The 17979-nt window shown below is 45.9% G+C and overlaps 1 protein-coding gene across 2 annotated transcripts in view; it reads left to right on the top strand.

The window, feature by feature from the left end:
* C6 (complement C6) overlaps positions 1-17979 on the top strand; it is a 162293-nt gene that overhangs the window by 10421 nt on the left and 133893 nt on the right. Inside the window, exons 1-4 of one of the 2 annotated variants that reach the window (XM_063961418.1) lie at positions 6785-6882; positions 11284-11438; positions 14713-14869; positions 17138-17282. In XM_063961418.1, the coding sequence (XP_063817488.1) occupies positions 11296-11438; positions 14713-14869; positions 17138-17282 (445 nt within the window). In that variant the 5' untranslated portion in view covers positions 6785-6882; positions 11284-11295. Of the gene's footprint in view, positions 1-6784; positions 6883-11283; positions 11439-14712; positions 14870-17137; positions 17283-17979 lie in introns of those variants that run through there. The other variant, XM_063961425.1, reaches the window with a different exon arrangement.

Genomic DNA, 17979 nt, shown 5'->3' with positions numbered 1-17979 from the left:
GAAACGAAATAACCCACCCAAATCTAGCTCTCTCTGCAAATGTTATATCTGCCCCACCTGCAGCGCACATGGTTTTGCCCAGTTGCTAACAAACTTGCTGCTGCGATCAACTCAGAATTACCCCCACTAGTCAGACTCGCAGTGCTAATTTTCACTGATAACAAACTTGCAGTGATTGTGATAACGGAGCATCTTATTTACGAATCAGCTGTCCCCACACCGGAGCAATGTTTAATTGCTCCAGTGTTTTAGTATCCTCTACTGACAATTGCAGCCAGTTGGATATTTCATTATTGCAGGCCACATGGTCCCCGATAATGAATAGGACCCCAAGTGTTTTGTTGGGATTAAGGATTGGCTGTGTGTGTTAAGGGCCCCATACACTAGAACGATATGTCTGAGGCTGAAGTTGGAGGCGATTTTCCTTGAACTCTACCGGGAGCTTCCCAGGAGTGGTTCCATAAGATTCCATACGATATGGTACATTTTGCATACAATATATCGTATGCGATCCCAGCCATGCCTGCGGGAACCGACATATCACGAGTGCAGCACTAACTTAGGGCCGGCTCTAGGCCTACTAGCACCCTGAGCGAGAAAATTTCAAAGCGCCCCCTCCCAGAAAAGTGGGCGTGGCCTCCTGGAAAAGTTGGCGTGGCCTCACAACTTCATATTCTCAAACTATAAAAGAAAATATATTTTCACACCCCCTCTACGCACACAATTAGCAGCCTTACACATAACAGCCACAGTAGTATTCCTTACACACAATGTCTATAGCAGTGCCAGCTACACATGACATGACCCCCAGCAGTGCCAGCTACACATGACATGCCCCCCAGCAGTGCCAGCTACACATGACATGCCCCCCAGCAGTGCCAGCTACACATGACATGCCCCCCAGCAGTGCCAGCTACACATGACATGCCCCCCAGCAGTGCCAGCTACACATGACATACCCCCCCAGCAGTGCCAGCCACACATGACATGCCCCTCAGCAGTGCCAGCTACACATGATAGTGTTCACTCTAGGATTTTTTTAGGGCCGGGTGCTGATCACGGGGAGGGCACATTTTTCATTCGGGAGGGCATTTTTAAGTTAGGTAAAAATTATGTACATACCGTAATGCTTGGAGCTCCCCTTCCCATATGCTAAACCACAGACAGTGCGCACTGAAGGCGCGCAGCAAAAATTTAGGGGCGTTGCTTCGTGGGGAAGTGGCGTGGCCACATAATAGTGGCAATTCGCATTACACCACACAGTAGTGCAGCTAATACACATTGCACCAGGTAGAACCTCCTATACACACTGCGACAGGTAGAGCACATTTTACACTTTGCGCCAGGCAGAGCACTGAGACACATTTCACCAGGTATTGCACTGAGACACGGGAACACTACATGATATGCCCCCCAGCCGTGCCAGCTACACATGATATGCCCCCCAGCAGTGCCAGATACATAAATGCCCCCACAGTGCCAGATATGCCGCCACAGACATGACATGCCCCCCAGCAGTGCCAGATGCACATGACATGCCCCCCAGCAGTGCCAGATACATAAATGCCCCCACAGTGCCAGATATGCCCCCACAGTTACAGATAGATAAATGCCCCCTCAGTTTCAGATACATAAATGCCCCCACAGTGCCAGATATGCCCCCACAGTGCCAGATACATAAATGCCTACACGGTGCCAGATACATAAATGCCCACACAGTGCCAGATATGCCCCCACAGTGCCAGATACATTAATGCCCCCCACAGTGCCAGATATGCCACCACAGTGCCAGATACATAAATGCCCCCCACAGTGCCAGATACATAAATGCCCCCACAGTGCCAGATACATTAATGCCCCCCACAGTGCCAGATATGACCCCACAGTGCCAGATACATTAATGCCCCCCACATTGCCAGATACATAAATGCCCCACAGTGCCAGATATGCCCCCACAGTGCCAGATATGCCCCCACAGTGCCAGATACATAAATGCCCCCCACAGTGCCATATACATAAATGCCCCCACAGTGCCAGATATGCTCCCACAGTGCCAGATACATTAATGCCCCCCACAGTACCTGATATGCCCCCAGTCCCATATACATTAATGCCCCCCACAGTGCCAGATACGCCCCCACAGTGCCAGATACATTAATGCCCCCACAGTGACAGATACATTAATGCCCCCCACAGTGACAGATATGCCCCCACAGTGCCAGATACATTAATGCCCACCACAGTGCCAGATACATTAATGTCCCCCACAGTGCCAGATACATTAATGCCCCCCACAGTGCCAGATACATAAATGCCCCACAGTGCCAGATACATTAATGGCCCCCACAGTGCCAGATATGCCCCCACAATGCCAGATACATTAATGTCCCCCACAGTGACAGATATGCCCCCACAGTGCCAGATACATTAATGGCCCCCACAGTGCCAGATATGCCCCCACAGTGCCAGATACATTAATGCCCCCCACAGTGCCAGATACATTAATGCCCTCCAAAGTGCCAGATATGCCCCCACAGTGCCAGATACGTTAATGCCCCCCAGTGCCAGATACATTAATGCCCCCCACAGTAACAGATACATTAATGCCCCCCACAGTGACAGATACATTAATGCCCACCACAGTGCCAGATACATTAATGCCCCACAGTGCCAGATACATAAATGCCCCACGGTGCCAGATATGCACCCACAGTGCCAGATATGCCCCCACAGTGCCAGATACATAAATGCCCCACAGTGCCAGATATGCCCCCACAGTGCCAGATACATTAATGGCCCCCACAGTGCCAGATACACCCCCACAGTGCCAGATACATTAATGGCCCCCACAGTGCCAGATATGCCCCCACAGTGCCAGATACATTAATGCCCACCACAGTGCCAGATACATTAATGCCCTCCACAGTGCCAGATATGCCCCCACAGTGCCAGATACATTAATGCCCCCCAGTGCCAGATACATTGATGCCCCCCACAGTGCCAGATATGCCCCCACAGTGCCAGATACATTAATGCCCCCACAGTGCCAGATACATTAATAGCCCCCACAGTGCCAGATACATTAATGCCCCCCACAGTGCCAGATACATTAATGTCCCCCACAGTGCCAGATACATAAATGCCCCACAGTGCCAGATATGCCCCCACAGTGCCAGATACATTAATGGCCCCCACAGTGCCAGATACATTAATGCCCCCCACAGTGCCAGACATGCCCCCACAATGCCAGAAATGCCCCCATAGTGCCAGCTACATTAATGCCTGCCCCCACAGTGCCAGCTACATTAATGCCCCCACAGTACCTGCTGTAAGGAGGGAGTGGGCCAGTGGGGAGTGCTATGCCCCCACAGTACCTGCTGTGAGGAGGGAGAGTGCTGAGGCCGGGCCGCTGGCGGACTCTTCTTAAACTATGCAGTGCGCGCTGTGCGGCGTCTGACGTCAGACGCCGGCGCCGCATAGCGTGCACAAAGTAATTTAGTTTTAGTCCACGGCCCGTCCACAGCACTCCCCCTCCCTCGTCGGCACAGGCACACACAGCCGCCCACTGCTGCTAGGCAGATGCTGATGTGTTGCTGCAGGTGCTTGCTCTAGCCCTGTTCCAATATGGCGGCGCAAGCATGCGGCGCCCATTAAGGGTGGCGCCCTGCGCGGCCGCTCTATTCGAACATGCCTGGAGCCGGCCCTGCTAACGATCTAGGAGAGCCGATCCGACCCTCACGTGAACGCGCATCGGATCGGAAACACAACCGAAATGCCCGATTTCACCCGATATATAGGCCCGAATGCCCTAAATTGGCTGAAATCTGGCATTATCGTTCTAGTGTATGGGGCCCTTTAGTTCACTCTTTAGTAGAAAGTAGCTCAGATCTCCAGTCACAATTACACACCGTTGTGCAGTAAAACCAAAAATGGAAAAGAAACAATGGGGTTTATTTACTAATATTCGTGTTTTTGCCGTTTTGAAGGGTGTTTGATCTCGAATGGTATCGGGTGCATTTTACTGCAACTTTTTGAATCCTGATACGATCATTCACTAAGCTGCCGAGTTTTGCACATTCGTTTTTTCCGATGTCGATGTGATTCGTAATATCAGGCAGTGTTTTACGGGAGTGATGAGTAAAACACTGCCTGACAAAACACAAGGAATCCCGGCCGGATCTGTGAGATCCGTGCAAAGCTTCATTGTGTACCTTAAAAAGTTAATTAAAGTCTTAAAAAAGTTAGAAAAAATTGTGTGGGGTCCCCCCTCCTAAGCATAACCAGCCTCGGGCTCTTTGAGTCGGTCCTGGTTGACAAAATATGGGGAGAAAAATGACAGGGGTTCCCCCATATTTAATCAACCAGCACCGGGCTCTGCGCCTGGTCCTGGTTCCAAAAATACGGGGGACAAAAAGCGTAGGGGTCCCCCGTATTTTTGAAACCAGCACCGGGCTCCACTAGCTGGGGAGATAATGCCACAGCCGGGAGACACTTTGATATCGGTCCCTGCGGCCGTGCCATTAAAACCCCAACTAGTCACCCCTGGCCGGGGTACCCTGGAGGAGTGGGGACCCCTTCAATCAAGGGGTCCCCCCCCTCCAGCCACCCAAGGGCCAGGGGTGAAGCCCGAGGCTGTCCCCCCCATCCAAGGGCGGCGGATGGGCGGCTGATAGCCTTGTTAACAAAATGTGAATATTGTTTTTAGTAGCAGTACTACAAGTCCCAGCAAGCCTCCCCCGCAAGCTGGTACTTGGAGAACCACAAGTACCAGCATGCGGTGGAAAACCGGGCCCGCTGGTACCTGTAGTACTACTACTAAAAAAATACCCCAATAAAAACAGGACACACACACCGTGACAGTACAACTTTATTACATACATGCACACCAACATACACACATACTTACCTATGTTCCCACGAGGCTCGGTCCTCTTCTCCATGTAGAATCCTAGGGATACCTGTGAAAAAAATTATACTCACATAATCCAGTGTAGAATCCGACCTTTGAATAATCCACGTACTTGGCCAAAAAATAAAACGGAAACCCGACCACGCACTGAAAGGGGCCCCATGTTTACACATGGGACCCCTTTCCCCGACTGCCAGGACCCCCCCTGACCCGTGTCAAAGAGGGTCCCTTCAGCCAATCAGGGAGCGCCACGTCGTGGCACTCTCCTGATTGGCTGTGTGCTCCTTTAGTGTCTGTCAGGCAGCACACGGCACAGATACAATGGAGCGCCTATGCGCTCCATTGTAGCCAATTGTGGGAACTTTGCAGTCAGTGGTGAGGTTACTTTCGGTCAACCGCTGACCGCAAAGTTCCCACCATTGGCTACAATGGAGCGCATAGGCGCTACATTGTATCTGTGCCGTGTGCTGCCTGACAGACACTACAGGAGCACACAGCCAATCAGGAGAGTGCCACGACGTGGCGCTCCCTGATTGGCTGAAGGGACCCTCTTTGACACGAGTCAGGGGGGGTCCTGGCAGTCGGAGAAAGGGGTCCCATCTGTAAACAAGGGGCCCCTTTTAGTGCGTGGTCGGGTTTCCGTTTTATTTTTTGGCCAAGTACGTGGATTATTCAAAGGTCGGATTCTACACTGGATTATGTTAGTATAATTTTTTTCACAGGTACCCCTAGGATTCTACATGGAGAAGAGGACCGAGCCTCGTGGGAACATAGGTAAGAATGTGTGTATGTTGGTGTGCATGTATGTAATAAAGTTGTACTGTCACGGTGTGTGTGTCCTGTTTTTATGGGGGTATTTTTTTAGTAGTAGTACTACAGGTACCAGCGGGCCCGGTTTTCCACCGCATGCTGGTACTTGTGGTTCTCCAAGTACCAGCTTGCGGGGGAGGCTTGCTGGGACTTGTAGTACTGCTACTAAAAACAATATTCACATTTTGTTAACAAGGCTATCAGCCCCCCATCCGCCGCCCTTGGATGGTGGGGACAGCCTCGGGCTTCACCCCTGGCCCTTGGGTGGCTGGAGGGGGGGGACCCCTTGATTGAAGGGGTCCCCACTCCTCCAGGGTACCCCGGCCAGTGGTGACTAGTTGGGGTTTTAATGGCACGGCCGCAGGGACCGATATCAAAGTGTCCCCCGGCTGTGGCATTATCTCCCCAGCTAGTGGAGCCCGGTGCTGGTTTCAAAAATACGGGGGACCCCTACGCTTTTTGTCCCCCGTATTTTTGGAACCAGGACAAGGTGCAGAGCCCGGTGCTGGTTGATCAAATATGGGGGAACCCCTGTCATTTTTTTCACCATATTTTTTCAACCAGGACCGGCTCAAAGAGCCCGAGGCTGGTTATGCTTAGGAAGGGGGACCCCACGCAATTCCCCCCCCCCCCCGATTTTACACTAAACAGACCCTTTCCCATAGATAACCATGCACAGATCTCACTGATCCGTGCATAGTTAACCAAACTCGACTGGAAAAAGCAGGTCTATTTTTTTGCTGCTTTTTTTAACGAATCGAAAAAAAACAGACCCGCACTTGAGCACTCAGAAACTAACACCCAAATACGAATGAATAGTGAATGCCCGTATTCTATGAAATAACAGCCGCGTTTGACCGATGGTCTATTCATTCGTATCTCTGAACGTTGTCATTCAAACCATTACGAATAGTCCAAACACTGCCGAGATTGGTGCTTAGTGAATTCCCGGATTGGGACTTAGAAAAAAAAACTCAAATCGGCCAAACTCGGATTTTTAGTAAATACTGGCCAATGTTGTCACAAATGACTATTTGCTGTTCTGGGGCTGTTGGGGGTGGACACTCCAGTGGTGTAAAATTAACCAATGTAAACACAGACCCTGGACTTCTCGTTACACTGAGTCTCTCTCTTACACAAAGAGAACAGAAGCAGCCGTTCAGGTGAGTTCTGCTAATACTTGTACCTGGGATTAGTGTTTATTTTCAATTATACAATTTTGCACAGATTAATTTGGATTTGATAGTGCAAAAGTAGATAAAATAAAAAATGCTTAAGAAATCCTAAATTCTATATATTCGCCCAATTATTATTTTTTGAATATTAAAAGTATGCTGCAGGGTTCTGCTAAACATATAATGAGGGCACATTCATGGTATTAAGGGCCTAATTCAGGGGGTAATTCAGAGTTGAACGCAGCAGCAAATTTGTTAGCAGTTGGGCAAAACCATGGGGGTAATTCCAAGTTGATCGCAGCAGGAATTTTGTTAGCAGTTGGGCAAAACCATGTGCACTTAAGGGGAGGCAGATATAACATGTGCAGAAAGAGTTAGATTTGGGTGGGTTATTTTGTTTCTGTGCAGGGTAAATACTGGCTGCTTTATTTTTACACTGCAAATTAGATTGCAGATTGAACACACCACACCCAAATCTAACTCTCTCTGCACATGTTAAATCTGCCTCCCCTGTAGTGCACATGGTTTTGCCCAACTGCTAACAAAATTCCTGCTGCGATCAACTTGGAATTACCCCCCATGTGCACTACAGAAAATACACCATAGTCCAGTATAAGGTAACATGTGTATAATGTATAATTCAAGTACACAGTTTGGAATCTGATCCTTAGAGCAGAAGGTGGGCCGCCAGGCAGTGGAGCTCACCGGTGGTTTCCACTGCCTGGCGGCCCACCTTCTGCTCTAAGGATCAGGTTCCAAACTGTGCACTTGAATTATACATTATACACATGTTACCTTATACTGGACTATGGTGTATTTTCTACAGTGCATTGCTGTTATTAATCTGGTACATTATCATGCATGCAGCAGCTGAATTTACTGTATATATTTATGAAGGGGCCCAGACGTTGCACTCTCTAATACAGGGGTGGGAAACCTCCGGCCCGCGGGCCGTATAACGCCCGCAAAGCCGTTGGTTCCGGCCCACCCGCTTGTGTCAGTGAGACACGCAACCGCTCAGTCCGGCGGCAGCGTGTCTCAGCTGTCAGGGAAGAAAGCGCAGGTACTATGTCCGGCGGCAGGTAAGATCTCAAACCAGCCACCGGTTCGTAAGCCAATCAGAGCTCGCGGACCGGCAGCCAATCAGGAGCCGCCGCTGGCCGTCTGCGAGCTCTGATTGGCTCACGAACCGGCTGGTTTGAGGTCCTACACGCCGCCCGACATAGCCGCTCTCTCCTCCCTGTCCTGACCTCTTGACACCCGAGACACGCCGCCGGATGGAGCAGCAGCAGCAGCAGCAGCGGTGAGGAGCACAGTGGGGTGTGTGGGGGGGGGGGGGCGCTGTGGGGGCATTTGTGGATCTGGCATTGTGGGGGCATTTGTGGATCTAACACTGTTGGGGGCATTTGTATACCTGCACTGTGGGGGCATTTGTGGATCTGGCACTGTGGGGGCATTTGTGGATCTGGCACTGTGGGGGCATTTGTATACCTGGCATTGTGGGGGCATTTGTATACCTGGCACTGTGGGGGCATTTGTATACCTGGCACTGTTGGGGCATTTGTATACCTGGCACTGTGGGGGCAATTGTAGATCTGGCACTGTGGGGGCAATTGTTGATCTGGCACTGTGGGGGCAATTGTGGATCTGGCACTGCACTATTGGGGGCATATGTGTATCACGTCCCATTTTAATTGGCCACACCCATTTTTGGGGCGCACGCACACAATACCTCTAAGAGGCAGACCTACTGGGGGGCAGGATAATTTTTTACGTTGAGAATTTTTGTATGGCCCCCGAAGGATTTTATAAATATCCAAATGGCCCTTGGCAGAAAAAAGGATCCCCACCCCTGCTCTAATGGTTAGTCAAACCAATAAAGTGGCAGGCCACACCCCCTCTGCAGACTGACCACACCACGAAACATGGGCCCATATCCACTGCATGCCGCCCTACATGCCGCACTCCGACACTGGGCTGAAGTGATCGTAGCGGCTGAGTAAGTTCAGACCTACTCAGAAACTGCACAAAATATTTTTGTACTGCTCGGCTGCACATACGTTCGCACACTTTCAAAGCTAAAATACACTCCCCGGTAAGCGGCGACTATGTGTTCGCACGGCTTCAAAAAATAGCTAGCGAGCGATCAACTCAGAATGACCCCCACGGTTTTGCCCAACTGCTAACAAATTTGCTGCTGCGATCAACTCTGAATTAGGACCTCTGATGGGCTAGAGAGAGGAACATTATACAGGAACTTGTAACGTCCTTGTCTGTCTGCTAATAACCAGTTTTATTTTATTGTGTTTCCAATTGTAAAGCACTGCAGAGTATGCCGTCACTATGTGAATTCATGTTTAAAATAGGCTGAAGCATTGATTGCTAATATAACATAGTAACATACATGTAATTGTTCTAGCTGAATAATGGACATTTACATTTCTGTATGATGCTTATTGTAGTACAAAAATAAACCATAGCTCCCAACTCTCAGTTTCTGGGCAAACATCTTCCCCCTCCCCCCATCACCACATACACACACACACACACACACACACACACACACACACACACACACACAGCCTTAATCAGAGGTAAGTGCAGTGGCGATGCCACAAACAGGGTTATCAGCCGGCAAATGCGTCCGAGTCGCACTGGCCATGCATTCCGATGGTTAGTGCTCAAAGACGCAGGACAAAATAGCACGCAGAGAGATGCATCTTGCGGTGCGTGTTTCCAGGTGGTAACACGGGGGTGGTTAGCTGCACCAGTAAATAAAAGTAAAATGTAACTACTTTGAGCTGCAATACAGATGGGTCCACGGATATCTTGGCTAGTTTTCTGCGCCTAGGCACAACATGGTTTATTAACATAAACCCTTCATCTATTGTTCTCAGCTGCAATACAATACAGAGAACAATACAGCAGGGGATTAAGTCATTACAGCAGGGGATTAAGTCCGACTGGCCAGTCTCAGTTAATACTATTAAAGGTCAAGATAAACGTGGACCCATCTGTACATGTACAGTAAGAAAGAAAGGCACCATGGGCACAGAAAGGGTTATAATTATATGTAGAAAAGTGTTTGACATTTTCCATGTAATCCTTGTTAATACCCTACTGCAAAGGCGTTCTGAAGCTCTTCAATGGGGGTTAGGTACGGATTGAATCCCAACAGTGTGGATGCTGGCAATCAGAATACCAACAGCAGCATCCAAACTGTTAGTATCCTGACCCTTTTTAGTAATTATGCTAACCCTACCCCTCACCCTAACTATCCCTACCTGCTGTCTAACCCTAACCCTCCCCTCCTGCAGCCTAACCCTCCCCTCCTGAAGCCTAACCCTCCCTTCCTGAAGCCTAACCCTCCCGCAGCCTAACCCTAACCCTCCCCACCCGCAGCCTAACCCTCCCCTCCCGCAGCCTAACCCTAACCCTCCCGCAGCCTAACCCTAACCCTCCCCTCCCACAGCCTAACCCTAACCCTCCCGCAGCCTAACCCTAACCCTCCCCTCCCATAGCCTAACCCTAACCCTCCACCTAGTACTTTACCTTAACCCCCCTCCCCCCACAGCCTAACCCTAGCCCTCCCCCTAGTACTTTACCTTACCCCCCCCCCCCCCCTCCACCACAGCCTAACCTAAGTCTCCCCTTTATACTTATGTTTGGGATGCTGACTGTCGGGATACCATCGTCAGGATTCTTAATGGTATTGGGATGCCAACTACATCCCTTCAACGGAAATAGCACACTGAGGAATAGAAAATACAACCTAGAATAGAACAGAAAGGCATTACACAGCTATAAAATAGAGGGAAAAGCATCTTCACCATTTATTAGATCTATCCCAAGCTCATTACTGCCAGCAAGCTGGTTCAGCTGGGAAAAATGTGAAAACATTGGGGTAAATTTACTAAAGTGGGAGTTTTTTTTAGAACCGGTGATGTTGCCCATAGGAACCAATCAGATTCTACTTAACATTTATCTAGCTGCTTCTAGAAGATAATAGATAGAATCTGACTGATTGCTATGTGCAAATTTAGTAAATTTACACCCTTGTGGCAATCACCGGAAAACCATTGATGGTGCAGAACCATCACACCCACTGTCATCGACGGTAAGACCATTGACCTTCGGAGATGAACCATGGCTGAAGGACAACTCTACTGCAGTGCAAAACAGTAATGTTCTAATCCTATCTATTGACTGGTCAAGATGAAACCCATTCATGCGTAGCTAGACAACCACTAAGATTAGATTTGAAGTCTTCCTAAGCAATGTGAGATGCATTTTATTGATATCTATGAGAGGATAATACAAACATGGTAAGGATATTCAGGGAGTATTACTTTAGGATATTAGTGACACTGTTATATGCATTTCTTTCAGTTCTAAACACCAATGGACCCTAGAATTTATGTCACATGGCTGCTGCTAAACTGCATTGTGGGGAAGGCATCTTCATGCTTTTGTGAACATTACCCGTGGGGCTCTTGGTCAGGTTGTTCTAAAACATGTGAACACGGAACTCAGAGTAGACAGCGGTAAGTTCTAACCTGGTGGTGAATTCTCTGTTATAAAGGTAGGAGCTGGACTCTACTACGCAATTCACATTATCACATTATTGCCACAAGGGATCTTTTATAACCAGGCAGAAGGGCTACCATTGGGGGGTGACCAAGTCCCAAAGGTGGATACAGCCATGCCCCCAAGATGGCCCCTGCAACATGATAAATTGTCCCCAAAAGGATTTTGGATCATCACAATGGGGCTCCCCAGGAGTATAGGTGTAGCACTGTCCATTAGTGTTACCAAAAGGACCTAGGGGTATATTTACTAACCAGACGGTTGTCCAAACCATAATGGCTCTAGACATAAATTCTAAATCACTCTTGCTTAGCTTTTATTTCTGCTGATGGTTTTAAATTTACCGGTCAAGCCAAGATGGTAAGTAAATATACCCCTACCTGTACGTATTATTTAACTTCAACAATTGTTATTTCCAGAAATAAAAATAGCAATAACAATCAAAATTAAAAGGAAAGGAATACATAAAGGAAGGGGGAGGGGGAAATCACAATTAAAAGTCAAATATCAATGAACAATCAACCAGAGACACAAACAGACAAGATAACATATATACAGTTATATAACAACATATATACAATTATAAACCTATCGAATACAGAGGAAAAAAGTACATGCCCACACATATATTGGGTTAGGGATGTAGAGGATTGTACATCAAAATGAAGGAGAAACTGAAGGACCCGCAAAAGGCAACTTGCTGGTACTACAATGGTAAACTCAGAGCAGAGGTGCCAGAGGCTGTAATGTGTAGGAGTACTCTAGCTCCATCACTGTCGGTAACGTAGAAATGCCATGAAGGCCATTTCACTATAGGAGAAGAGGGCATCATAGAATATGGAGCTGCAAAACTTTCCAATCAAAATGATACTGAATTTTAGAAATCACTTTATACAGAGTAGGGGGTGCGGGGAATTTCTAAAATTGAGCTAATGCGGATCTAGCTGCAGGCTTTATCTCTCTTCAAGCTTTGAGTAATCTCCTCATTGTTCTGTTATCATCATCTGAACACCGAGAAAGCAGACAAAAATTTGTGAAAGATCAGCATTTTTTTTAAACATGTTTTAATTCTTTATTTTTGTTTATTTTTTGCATTTTTTTATTCAATTTTTAAATAGACCAGAAAGGTCCCACAGGCACAGATAGCACTTTTATTGATTATCAGCCTTATTATAATAAGTAGACCTCCTAGAACTTGAAACTATGAAACTTTATTTTTACACTGTCAAGTAATTCAATGCGTCATTTGCAGAAATTAATAAGGGCCCTTATGAAAGCTGTTATCTGTGAAGTTTCTCGCACAAGAGAAATTACTTATAGGCACTTATGTGTGAGTTGGTCTATTGACGCTCATAGTGATTTCAACTGGCTTGTGATGGGCCTGCTATCTACCTACTGTATGGAACTTTACCTTGGAAAATAGATATATCTCCATCCTTGCGCTTGCTGAGACCTGTTGGAAATAATGGAATAAAGCAAAAAAAACAGTTAGGGACTAAGGAGACCCAAGATGCCCCACATGTAATATCCAGGACTGGCAACAGAGCGGGATCATGGGGGACACTCATGTCAGGCCCCTTGGGTTAGGGGGGCCCCAAGGATCATGGATACAGAAAACCGGGCCTCAGAGTCTAGTAATGCTTTCAAAACTGTCCGATCCGCCCCCACCAATTAGCTGATAATTTCATCATTACTTGGTCCGGTCCCGGTGGTCCTTTTTACCTCAAGGGAGTAGCACTAAGGAGATCGAGAAGCTAAGTAAGGAGACCTAGGGCCCTTTGGCATAGAGTCAGCCAATCTCTGCAAACCTTACATATGTAACATACATTGGGTGGAGCTTGGCCTGTCGTCCCAGCATTTACAGCACTGAGCAGGGCAGCATCAGAGGTGGGACAGGGCAGAGAAGGAGGCGGATTATTCTCCTTAGAGCTAGACTTTTACAGCATCAATCCGGTGAAGGCCTACCCAGAGGTGCGGCCTGACAAAGATTGGCAGCAGCAGGCGGAGCGTGCCCTGTTTTAAGTCTAATTGTTGATCTTCTGTGATAAACTAACCAGTTAACTTTAGGTATATCCAGTTGTCTATAAAATAAGACACAAAGACTACAGATTCCCGTATAATAAAATCCGTTTATTGTTTTGGTGTGTTCTCGGGCGGTTTCATGAAGGGGCACTTTGATGCCACCAGTTCTCAACAACATCCTACTACAAGAGAGCCAATTTTAAAAGCAGTATTAAATTTGTTTAAATACCAGCGCATTGCATTTCTTTGTGATTATGCTTGAAACTCTGTAGCGAAGCAAAGGTACTCAGCTAGTCTATATAAATATATATAAATATATATATCAAACAAATACTCTCCTCCTGCGCTATTTTATAGGTATTAGATAGAGTAAGATAAGAAAGTTTCTTAAGAAAGGCAGCCTGTTTCCCTGAGTTCCTTGTTAGACTGAACTAGGTATAGAAATGTGGAAAAAGAGGGGAAATTGGCGCCCAGGGATTACTGTAACCCGTAGAATGTACAGAACCCTATGGGTTTCACAAATATTACAGATTTTAAAACAAAAGCATGAACTGTTCCTTCATAAAAGTTTATTAAAATTTACAAAAACAATAGACATTATGATGTAATTTCTCTTATAATGATCCATCAATGAAGTTGTGGAGGAATGTAGACAATTTTAAACAATATCTTAAATACTTCCTCATAGGATATTCAGAGATCACATCAAGTAAAAAACCCAACGCGTTTCGTCTAGTGACTAGACTTCATCAGGGGTATGTCTAAAAATCATAAGACAACCAGTCAATATATTATACAGTATTACATACAATAGAACAATAAAACAATATTATATATATATATATATATATATATATATATATATATATATATATAATATACACACACGTATTGTCACGTATTGTCACAAGCAGGGTAGGGATGTTTGGGAGAGGGGTTGTGGGTGCACCAGAGATATCAATGTATGGGGCTCCAAGATTTCTGTTGCAAGTCCTGGTAATATGTACCTAAGGGACACAAACATGGGGGTGGGTCAGGCTACAATGGCTCCCAGCACAAGGTGAAGACAATACTGTCTGACAACGCTATTATTGTATAGAAACAAACAGGGCATTACGAACAAACAGGGTTTGCACAAATGGAGCTGCGTAAAATACAATTTTAAGTTTAAATGAAAAAAAAATAATAATTAACAATCTCTGTTTACAGGAATGTAGTCTATGACGAGCACTACTGGAAAAATAATTGTCAAAACCTTTGTACATTTTCTGAGAGTCGATCGTGCAATGAACAGCCATGTCCAATTAACTGCCGACTCGGTGACTTTGGACCATGGTCTGATTGTGATCCTTGTCTCAAGAAGCAGGTACTATGGATGAGGTTATATAAATAAGAATACTAGATTGAGCAGACTAGTCCCTTATGTTATTCTGAGAAAAGAAACAACCCTCTAGCATGTTATCATGGACTTCAGGAGATGTGGAACCGTCTAACCTAAAGGTACCAGCGACGGTTGTCTGCATTCTGTCAACTGATTTGGTTTATGTTGTTGCATTGTCTGACAGCTTTTAGAAAGCGAGACTCTTTGAAACTATGTACAGTACAGTATGTTTTGAATAATTGAATGTCAAAAGATCTTCTGACATTTATTCCAAGCCTTAAGAACAAAGATGTAAGTAGGTTTGGGGGCATATTTATCAATCCTTTTACTAAAATAATTTGAAAACAGATGGTTTCACCCTCTCTTCACAATATTTTAATATCACTTAAATTTACCACAGGGCTTTTAAAGTGGATTTTCATGTAAAAAAAAACTTCTCCATGCCCTGAAATATGGATCTAATCTCATCTCCTGATCACATTTCCTATACCTCTAATGGGAAATGCGATCAGATTTACCATTTTTCAATTGTCAAATAATATCAGAGGAAGCCTCACTAAACTAATGCAATCTTTAGATTGCATTTGCAGAGGCTTTCCTCTGTAGCTAAACAGGTAGAGAGACCTTTGCAGATCCCTTCCACATTCTCTTGCTGTGCCGGGCAGAGAGGCTGAGGGTCTGGAACCTTGCAGATCCCTCGTCTGTTCTCCTTCTGCAGCTGTGCTCAGCAGTGAGAGAGAAAGGGACCTTTGCAGATCCTTCCCCCATTCTCACAGCTGATGACAATGCTGAGCTTCAGTGGTCCGTACATCACAGGTCGGGGCTCTGCCTACAAAGTTGACTTGTATGGTTCTCTGATCGGTAAGCTGCTTCTGTAACCCGATCAGCTGAGCTGAAGTGAACATCCTGAACCGCAGCTCAGCTGGTCTGGTTACAGAAGCAGCTCACCAATCAGAGATCCCTGTGTGCAGGTAAGCTTTGTTTCATTTATTTTCTATTATAAACATGTATTTTCTTTATGCATGAAAACCAGTGTCCTACCCCTCCCCATGCATCCATCTATCTTTACTTGTAGAGAGTGAGAAACTGGATGTGATTTACAATATATATCCTAGAGCAAAAAGAAACTCGATATCCAATATCCAATGTGTAGTGAGAGTATCTTACAAATCAGTAATTAAACATACAGTATATTGTCAGCAACCTCACTTTATCCCTGACCTGTTCAGATTACCCTGCGCTCTGAACTATTGGTAATAGTGGAGTAATTCAACACAATACACTGCCACTACCGGTGAAAACATTAAAAAGGCAGTCACCGATCCCCAAACACCTTTATATACAATTGTGCATAGGCTCTGTGATATTACACATCTATGCAGTCTGTAATATCGCCCCCAGGCTTGGACAATTAATAACAGTTTTTAGCATAGTCTAGCTGTTTACAATCTCTTCAAAGGATTGGATTCGGGGCGCATGTATGAATGAACAGAAGAAAAGTTACAGATTTTAGATATGAAATGTTGGTAAAGGTAGTTTAAACTTAATGCATCATTGATCCCTCAGTTTGAACCCCAAACAAAAGGTTCTCATACCTTTTATCAGCAAAGCATAACACCTTGGATGATGTCACCCAAGTCCCTGCTGATTGGCTGGTTAGATAATTAAGTATGGGACCCTTCCATATAACCTATAACACAAATTCACATAATTGGACATAACTTCCCCTGTAAAATGATGATCTTATATATAGGGTGTCCATATTACCAAGGTGTGCATCTGAATATACTTGTACTCTGATTACCCTCCACTGGGTTGCTTCCTTTAGATGCAAAGACAAAAAATTGTCCTATCAGGTAATTTGCATTTTCCAGCCCAACCAACACTGTAATGAAGCTTGGCCTGGTTCTGAGTTTAGTTACCTTTAATGTAAAGACATGACTTCAACCTAAAGAACTTCCTAAACCTGAATTTGCATTAACATGAAAATGATAACCTTCTAGAGGCAACAAAAGATTTTGTGTATCTATCTCTTCTATTAATGGACAATGCCAACATCCTGAGTCCTAGGCTTAAATCAGTCTATTGCCAAGTGTGTGGCAGATTCATAACTCAGTTTTAAAAGAAGCATAATTTGCGATATTGTAATATCAATATTCCTTATTTAATACCTATGATTATTCACATATATCTGCACATAGTAAACAAGTACCTTCACTTTCCAGGAAAGTTAATATGCCAATGTATTTTCAGTATCGTGTTCGATCGTTAGAACGTCCTTCTCAGTTTGGAGGACAAAGCTGTGCAGGACTGCTGTCAGATTCCCAACTGTGTGTGCCGAAAAAAGTGTGTAACATTGAGGAAGCTGACTGTACTAAAAAGTTCAAATGTGACACTGGTAAGTTGTATTTGTTAATTGTGTTATCATCATCTGCACACAATGGGTCTAATGTATAATGGTCATGGCGAAACCATAATACATAAGGTCCATTTTCTTCAGTGGTGTCTTGCAGTTGAATGTTTGATTTAATGAAATCGGTAGTTCTAGTTGAGGTTGCACTTTTCATCATATTTGTCTTATTTTTTTTATTTCCTCTCCTGCAAGTGCTAGGAATAACGCATTTCACATCCTCATCGCCCTGTCCCCACTGCGCTTTGTTGCAATTTGTAGCATCAAACAGGGGTTGGGGCCTAGATGACTTGATTTGTCGTCACATCCATGCCCACCAATTTCCCTAGGGAAGTGGGCAGATTAACGTCAATGGGGGGAAAGCTGTGATGTTTGCACCTTTTCGATTTTTCTTGCTCTCCACACGGGATGCGGTCAAGATGCCGGCTGTCGTGAGACCAGCAGTCAGAATGCCAGCTCCAGAGTCCCTACAGCCATCAGAATGCCGACGCTGGAATTCCTACAGAGTCAGGAAACCGATGCTGGAATCCTGACATCCGGCATCCTGGGCGTAAGTATAGTGGGCGGGTTAGGGCCATGGGTTTAGGTTTAGGTGACACTCGTGGGGTAGGGTTAGGCTGCGAGGGGGGCGGGGGTTAATATTTGGCTGCGTGGAGGGGGGGTTAGGGTTAGGCACCAGCAGGGG

This window comes from Pseudophryne corroboree, chromosome 1, assembly GCF_028390025.1.
Source record: "Pseudophryne corroboree isolate aPseCor3 chromosome 1, aPseCor3.hap2, whole genome shotgun sequence".
Taxonomy (NCBI): Eukaryota; Metazoa; Chordata; class Amphibia; order Anura; family Myobatrachidae; genus Pseudophryne; species Pseudophryne corroboree.
The sequence above is the reverse complement of the archived record's forward strand: the minus strand, read 5'-3'. Positions and strand labels throughout refer to the sequence as shown.